The sequence below is a fragment of the Mustelus asterias genome, unplaced genomic scaffold, assembly GCF_964213995.1.
Source record: "Mustelus asterias unplaced genomic scaffold, sMusAst1.hap1.1 HAP1_SCAFFOLD_401, whole genome shotgun sequence".
Classification (NCBI taxonomy): Eukaryota; Metazoa; Chordata; class Chondrichthyes; order Carcharhiniformes; family Triakidae; genus Mustelus; species Mustelus asterias.
This window is the reverse complement of record NW_027590356.1, coordinates 162880-171332: the sequence shown is the minus strand read 5'-3', so window position 1 is coordinate 171332 and position 8453 is coordinate 162880. Positions and strand designations below refer to the sequence as shown.

The window sequence follows — 8453 nt, the reverse complement described above, 5'->3', positions numbered from 1 at the left end:
CTCTCCCCCACTCTCTCCCTCCCCCACCCTCTCCCCCTCCCCCACTCTCTCCCCCTCCCCCACTCTCTCCCTCTCCCCCATTTCCCTTACCTCCTTCCTTTCCTCATTTCCCCTCCCCCACCTCTCTTCCCTCCCTCCGTTCCTCAAACCCTCTCCCCACCTCTTCTATCCTCCATCTCCTCTCCCAATACCACCTTTGGGAGGGGAGGAAAGTAAATTGGGTGAAATGAGAGGTGTGTGACAACCAGGCTGCCAATGGCCACTGGATTAACTTTCCTTTGGCCTGGCTCTGCTGAGGATCCGGTTACTGCAATAATAGCTGGGAGATGGTTCATCCCGGACACATGCAGGGCTTTCCCAGAAGGCAATCCGTATAAGGAGAGGTATTCCTTCCCCATGGTTACTGCTGATTGGTGCCCTCTTTTCCTAACATGGCGCTGTCTATCTCATTGGGTTGCATCGATACTATTTCACCTTGAATGGGTCGGTAAAATGAGCCTCAGCCCTTCTCCAAATATGGAGTGTGATACTGACAATTCCTTCTGTAGACCTGAAAGTGGAGCAAGTCTGGGATTGTCTGTGCACTATAAAAGTCAAAGTCCCACAGTGCAGCACATCCTACCTCCAGTACTCACCTAGACCTCTCTCTCGCTCTCTCCTAGGAGCCGGTAAGATCCAAATTCTAGCTCTTTCTTATACTGCAGGGAACAAAGGATCGGTGCATTTTCAACTTAGAGGGGGCAGTAGTGGCAGAAAGTTTAAGCACATTATGGAAGAAATGACAAAAAAGAGCAGTAAAAATAATGGAGAAATGACCAAGGGAGATGTGGGGGGAAGGAGCGGATTCTGAAAAAATCAGAAATAGATATTAAAGAAATTACTTCAACAGTTAAAGATAACAAGGCAAGGAAGACTAATACTGGGAGGAAGCGACTTTAGACTGTGACTGGGTGAAGGTTTGTTTGGAGTATTCGCATTAGACAAACAATTCAATCCAATTTCTAGATAAGTGATGATTGTTAAATCAGAAAATGTGATTGCTTTTCCCATTAGTGTGTTTGGGCTTTGACCAAGGAGATCCTTTATAGTGCAGACTAACTCTGATCATTGCTGACAATGGGCAAAGTGCCTCGTTTAGCTGGATATGGGATTCTAGCAATGCCCAGCTGATAAATTGGAGAAAACTGGGATTGCGCCCTCTCCCAGTATCTTGAAAGGCTGCCTACTTTTCCCTCTGGTCCCAGCAACACAGCTTCCTCCATCATTCTGCCACGGGCGGGCACGGTGGTTAGCGCTGCTGCCTCACAGTGCCAGGGACTCGGGTTCAATTCTGGCCTTGGGTCACTGTCTGTGTGGAGTTTGCACACTCTCCCTATATGGGTTTCCCCCGGGTGCTCCGGTTTCCTCTCACAGTCCAAAGATATGCAGGTTAGGTTGATTGGCCAAGCTAAATTGCCCCCTTAGTGTCAGGGGGATTAGGAGGGTGAATATGTGGGGTTATGGGGATAGGGCCTGGGTGGGATTGTTGTTGGTGCAGACTCAATGGGCCAATCTGCACTGCAGAGATTCTATGGGCAGAATTCTCCGGCTGCGCTGGTCTAAAAGCCGGAAATTCCCACCCGACCGTCAATGACGTTTCTCATTCTCTGCAACCTGCCCGCTAAAATTCCAGTGGTGGGCGGGATGGGAGAATTCTGGCCTATGATTCCAATTGGGAAAACCAGGTGTGTTGGGTTGAGATACTGACCCATTCATTTTGGAACTTATTGTTGATAAATGAGCCAACCGACATGGCGAGCAACATCCCCCATCTCTCCAAGCCTGCAATGGGCCGGTGTAACTGGGGCACTGCCTACAAGACAACTGCCAGCCATGCCTCTCCCCACTGAGCCCACTCACCTCCCTCTCTCTTGTTCAGTTTCCATTCTTTCCCTCTGTTCTCCCCTCTCCCATCACCTTTCATACTCCTCTCTTCCCACCTCCTCCCTCAGTCTCCCTCACTCCTTCCTCTCTGCTCTCCCTTCCCTCTCTTTTCTACTCCTTTCCCCTTCACACCAAACTCTTTCACCAAAGCCCAAAGTAACTCCCAGGGTTTAGGTCAGCTGGCAGCAATGTGAATGGCAGGTTCTGAATCAGTTCAAGTGGAATTGTGTCCGGGGTAAATCTTCCTAAAGATGAATGAGTGAAGCTCTGAGTACAAAGGATATTGATGTGATGGTAGTCTGGAAGCTTTGAGTTGCACTGTGCCTGTACCTGCTGCTCTTGTATGAGCCCTGTACCTGATCCATGTGTAATGCTCAACTCCCCAACTTTAACACCAAGTCCCATTTTCATAACCCGAAGGTACGTTTTTCCCATCTTTTAAATCCTAGCTCTATGTTTCTCATTTCCCTGAACACAGGCAGCCAAAGTTTCCCATTCCTTTAGAATGGGCTCTTGGATGGAATGGGCAGGGGAGAAGTGGGGAGTGGAGGGAAGCAGGACTCTTTCCAAGACATTCTGCTTAATTAGCATGAGGGGTGTCTTTTGAGGGGGCAGGATGGCAAGGGGATGGGTTATTTGCTGGGGGATGGGGAGTTCCATGTAGTCCACCATTTTATTAAATCTCTGTGTGAGCTTCTGTACGTTTTAAACTGCATTTTCACCCTCCCCCTCACTGCAGAAAGCCACCAGTATGTGTGACGACGAGGAAACCACCGCACTGGTCTGTGACAATGGTTCCGGTCTGGTAAAGGCCGGCTTTGCCGGTGATGACGCTCCCAGGGCTGTCTTTCCTTCCATCGTGGGCCGACCCAGACATCAGGTATGTCCCTGCAGTTACCCACTTCACCCCCACCCACACCCCCCCATTGCATGTGTCCCCCACCCACTAGCACCAAAAACCCTGATGGATGATTCAGCTGTGGAACACATTTAGATTTGCTTTTAAATGGCAGAAGTACAAGTTCCCTTGTCATATTTTAAAGTCCCACCAGATCAGAGAGCAGAGAAAACTGAGAGCTAAAAGAACCCAGCAGGAGATGCCCAGAATTGTGTCACACTCAGGAGATGATTTAGTCATTGTCGCCATGCCATTGTGGCTCTTTGGCTGACTTATCGAATTAATTCCCATTCCCACGCTCTTCCTCCATAAACTGCATTTCTCCTTTCAAGTATCTCTCTCCAATTTCCTTTTGGAAGTTCCCATTGAATCTGCTTCCACCGCCCTATCAGGCAGCGCCTTCCGGATCACAACAACTCGCAAAAAAACATTCTCCTCATCTCCCCCGCTGGCTTTTTGCCAGAGTCGTCACTGATGAATCATTTGACTCCTTTAGTACGATGAGTCTCTGAACCCTTGAGAGATAATGGAGGTGACTAAATATAGAGAGGTGGTTAGTGATCCTGTAGAAGGCAATGTTACTGCGGGGTCATGTGCAGAATGTGAGTGGCAGAGCCTGGAATCTGTCACTAACTGTTGCATGCACTTCTCTATTTCCAGTTCAGCTCCCAGATCAGAATGGTCCCAGCACTTTTAGCTTTTAGCAAAATGCATATTTTTGGATCACAAACCCAACCTTCATTTCTCACCTGAAAATGTCAGGTTGCAGGTTTTCGAAGGTACAATGAAATAATAAACAGTTTCATGGAGGGCCTGTAACAAGATTACCCTTCTCAGATAGCTTCCCCTCACCGAGGTGGATGAATAAAGGGAAGTCCCACTGCAACACAGTGCATCAATTCACCTTCACCCTTTAACTGAGGGTGGTTGCAGAAGAATGGGGAGATGTGGTTGCCTAAACTGGCCGATAACATTCAGAGAGCAGCTTTTTCATTAATTGTCAGAATGCATTCTAACATGTTTCTTCACCTGTTTTAGGGTGTCATGGTTGGTATGGGTCAGAAAGACGCCTATGTAGGAGATGAGGCCCAGAGCAAGAGAGGTATCCTGACTTTAAAATATCCCATTGAACACGGCATCATCACCAACTGGGATGATATGGAGAAGATCTGGCACCACACTTTCTACAATGAGCTGCGTGTGGCCCCTGAGGAACATCCCACCCTGCTCACTGAAGCCCCCCTCAACCCCAAGGCTAACCGAGAGAAGATGACCCAAATCATGTTTGAGACCTTCAATGTACCCGCCATGTATGTTGCCATCCAAGCTGTGCTGTCCCTGTATGCCTCAGGTCGCACCACTGGTACAGTTGGATTTTTTACTTGGTTTGAGAAATGTAGAAGGATGCACATGAGCCTTAGACATATTAAATCCTAAATGATTGCCTCTAACAGCATGTCTCACCAGGGCTCATGGAGAACCTAGATGGTTAGTGGCAGCAGACTGTTCCACTGTGATGGCCACGGCAGGCAAACCTGGTTCTGCCCTCATCTGATCTCTCCATTTGTCCAGGTGCTGTTTCCCTGGGATTGGGATGTTCCCTGCGGGAAGTTGGGTTGCGTCAGTCTTGCTTCTCATTCAGGTAATCGGGTGGGGAAAGGAAGTTATCCTGAGAATTGGTCTTGATCGTGTGGTTACACCTCAACCCTGGGGTCAACCGTAAAGCAACAGTGACGTGAGCCCTGTCAAACTGATTTCCCAAGTCACCAATTGGAGAAGAAAATCTTATCCTTTCCCACACTCCAAAGATAAGGAAAAGATCTGGTTATTCTCCTCTGACCTGTGTCTGACACTATTACTATCTTTGTCTTTGCAGGTATTGTCCTGGACTCTGGTGATGGTGTGACCCATAACGTCCCCATCTATGAAGGCTATGCTCTCCCTCACGCAATCATGCGTCTGGACTTGGCTGGTCGCGACCTGACTGACTACCTGATGAAGATTCTCACAGAGCGTGGCTATTCATTTGTTACCACTGGTGAGTGAGATAGTGACGATTCAGGGCAACACTTTGTTCTGGGGCTGGGATAGGCCTTCCACTTTGTGCTAACTATCTTGATTTTGCTCCTTACAGCTGAACGTGAAATTGTCCGTGACATCAAGGAGAAACTTTGTTACGTGGCTCTGGACTTTGAGAATGAGATGGCCACTGCTGCATCATCATCTTCTCTGGAGAAAAGCTATGAACTTCCCGATGGCCAGGTCATCACCATTGGCAATGAGCGTTTCAGGTGCCCCGAGACCCTCTTCCAGCCATCCTTCATTGGTGAGAACTTTATCCATGAGCCAGGCCTTATATTGCTATTCTGATACCCATCTCACTTACTTACTGAGTGTAGGTCCAACCAACACTCTCTTTAGATCAGGCTATTTGATCATGGGGACAGCACCAGGGACCTGGGTTCAACTCCCGGCTTGCGTTACTGTCTGTGTAGAGTTTGCACATTCTCCCCATGTCTGCATGGGTTTCCTCCGGGTGTTCCGGTTTCCTCCCACAGTCTAAAGATGGATTAATCATGATAAATTGTCCCTTAGTGTCCCAATATGTGTAGGTTAGGTGGATTAACATTGGGAAATGTATGGGGTTATGGGGATAGGGCAGGGGAGAGGAGCTGGGTAAGATACTCTGTCTGAAAGCCAGTGTAGATTCGATGGGCTGAATGGCCTCTTTTGCACTGTAGGGATTCCATCTTTCTATTATATCATCTGAACCTGATCATTGATCTCACCCATAGACAAGCTGCCAGAGAGCAGGAAGCTTGGCTCAATTATTTTCTATTTCCTTTCCTCTTCTGGAGGCCAGTAGCAGTGTCCTCACCACCAGCTAACTAGCCATAGAGCAGGGATCAAAAGCAACAGCACCCTGGTCTATACCAAGGCACACAGAAATCATTGGACCTGCTTTTGTAGAAAATAATCCAACTTGATCAGTTCCATTTTGGTCAGGAATCCGAATTGTCAAATAAACGCATCAAATTCCATGTGGATTGTTGGGGTTACCATTTTTAGAATCAAGGTCTGATCTGGTTCCTGTCAGGAATCATTGCTTCAATAACCAAAGATCTTTCCACCTTTTCAAGCATTCATGCACCTAGCATTGGAGGTGGGGAGAAGGGGTGAAAGGTAATTTATCCCCAGCCTATTTCATTGCTCCCCGAGATGGTAGGACATCAACATCAGCCATAACTACCATTTCTCAGTCTGACCTCTTCTTCTCTATCTCATTATACCAGGTATGGAATCTGCTGGTATCCATGAGACCACCTACAACAGCATCATGAAGTGTGATATTGACATCCGTAAGGATCTGTATGCCAACAATGTCCTGTCTGGTGGTACCACCATGTACCCCGGTATTGCTGACCGCATGCAGAAGGAAATCACTGCCCTCGCCCCCAGCACTATGAAGATTAAGGTAGGTTTTGGGTTTGAATATCCATTGGCTATTAATATTCCACACTCATCTGACAGGAGTCCTCTCTGGGAAAGTTTACGAGAGTGAATCGACTCTGTCACTGACACTCCTCTGTCTAAGAAGGTGAACTAATCTCCCCTCTTCCCTGGAGATAGAATCATTCCATTCTGACTACAGATGTTGAGAGATCATGACACCTTTTAAGTTGGAACTGTGGCTGTGGTCTAAAGGAGACTACAGTGTCTGAAATGTGCTCTTTATAACATCAATAGCTTGTCCATCTCAAGTTAATGTTTATAGGGCGTGGCTATATAGAGATTGAGACTACGCTATAATTTTAAAAACACTCGCGATTGAGTGAAGCATTTTCAGAGATGTGGTAACTCAGTGTCCTTAAAGCCATGAATCAACATTGTAAATGTTAAATGTATAATCATTGAGACGGATTGTTGTCTAATCGTTTATTTTGACAGAGCAAAGTTGTAAAAAGTCTCTGACTTTCTCTCTCTGTAGATCATTGCCCCACCTGAGCGTAAATATTCCGTTTGGATCGGAGGTTCTATCTTAGCTTCACTGTCCACCTTCCAGCAGATGTGGATCAGCAAACAGGAGTATGATGAGGCCGGTCCCTCTATTGTCCACAGGAAATGCTTCTAAACAATCTCAGCCCCACCCAGCAATGAAAGGCAGTGAGTTTTTGGATAAAGGCAATCAATCTCTTGTCCCCTGGAGGTATTTTAGTGTGCTTAATGCTCTCATCTACAGTGCACTCGACAGTGTTCCACCTAGACTTGGCTTCCAACCGAGACACTTTGAGAAGAGGGTCAGACTGCTCCTCGTCAAGTCTACCCTGGACTATGATGTGCCCCAGCCTGTCAGTGTTCATTGTTTACGAATCTTAAGCGACAATCAACGGAACGAAGCACTGCCCTAAACAATATCTTAACACTCCTCTGTAAATGTCTGTCCCTTTTATTGTTTTGTTCAAGTCCCTGTTTTGTTATTTATGAACATCATTTTTGTTCTCGTGAATAAAAAAACAGATGATCCTCTGATTGTTGGGTGAGTTTTTTTTCCCCCCCAGCCCCAAATGTTAGTTGGCAAACCGACTGGGTGGGTTAGTGGGGCAAGTATTGTCCTTTCTCCCTCCCCCGCTGGTACCCTACAACTCAGTCAGTCTCTCATCTTGTCGGATACCAGTTTTCCAGAGCCACATTCTTAGATAATGTTGAGTTGTGAGATTGGCAATTGCCCATTGCCCTTTCTTTGAATCAGGCCATCCTTCTTTCAGGGGACTATTTGATAATGTGGAAAATTGCCCATATATGCCCTGTAAAGCAGGACAAATCCAACGCAGTTAATTACCACCCCATCAACCTACACTTGATCATCAGTAAAGTGTTAACAACAGGCCTGTTAAAGATTTACTAGGGTGCTACCGGGACTTGATGGATTGCGTTATAAGGAGAGGCTGGATAGACTGGGACTTTTTTCTCTGGAGCGTAGGAGGCTGAGGGGTGATCTTATAGAGGTCTATAAAATAATGAGGGGCACAGATCAACTAGATAGTCAATATCTTTTCCCAAAGGTAAGGGAGTCTAAAACTAGAGGGCATGGGTTTAAGGTGAGAGGGGAGCGATACAAAAGGGTCCAGTGGGGCAATTTTTTCACACAGAGGGTGGTGAGTGTCTGGAACAAGCTGCCAGAGGTAGTAGTAGAGGCGGGTACAATTTTGTCTTTTAAAAAACATTTAGATAGTTGCATGGGTAAGATGGGGATCGAGGGATATGGGCCAAACATGGGCAATTGTGAGTAGCTTAGGGGTTTGAAAAAAGGGGTGGCACGGACAAGTTGGGCCGAAGGGCCTGTTTCCATGCTGTAAACATCTATGACTCTATGTGGCACTTACTCAGAAATAACCTGCTCACTGATGCATTTCGCTAAGGTTACTCAGCTCCTAACCTCATTACAGCCGTGGTTCAAACATGGGCAAAAGAGCTGAACTCCAGAAGTGAGCCCTTGGCTTTCAGAGTTAAGTATCTCACCAAGTGTGGCATCAAGGAGCCCGAGCGAAACTGGAGTCAATGGGAATCAGGGGGAATCTCTCCACTGGTTGGAGTCAGACCCGGCACAAAGGAAGATGGTTGTGGTGTTTGG

General features: G+C 47.0%; 1 protein-coding gene across 1 annotated transcript; it reads left to right on the top strand.

Moving 5' to 3' along the window:
* The first annotated feature begins 451 nt into the window (after positions 1 to 451).
* On the top strand, positions 452 to 7345 carry LOC144486575 (actin, alpha cardiac muscle 1-like). The gene is made up of 7 exons (XM_078204631.1): positions 452 to 668; positions 2663 to 2803; positions 3860 to 4184; positions 4698 to 4859; positions 4956 to 5147; positions 6115 to 6296; positions 6810 to 7345. Exons 2-7 carry the CDS (start codon positions 2675 to 2677, stop codon positions 6951 to 6953), a joined length of 1134 nt encoding a protein of 377 aa, XP_078060757.1. The 5' UTR covers positions 452 to 668; positions 2663 to 2674; the 3' UTR covers positions 6954 to 7345.
* The last annotated feature ends 1108 nt before the right edge of the window (positions 7346 to 8453 follow it).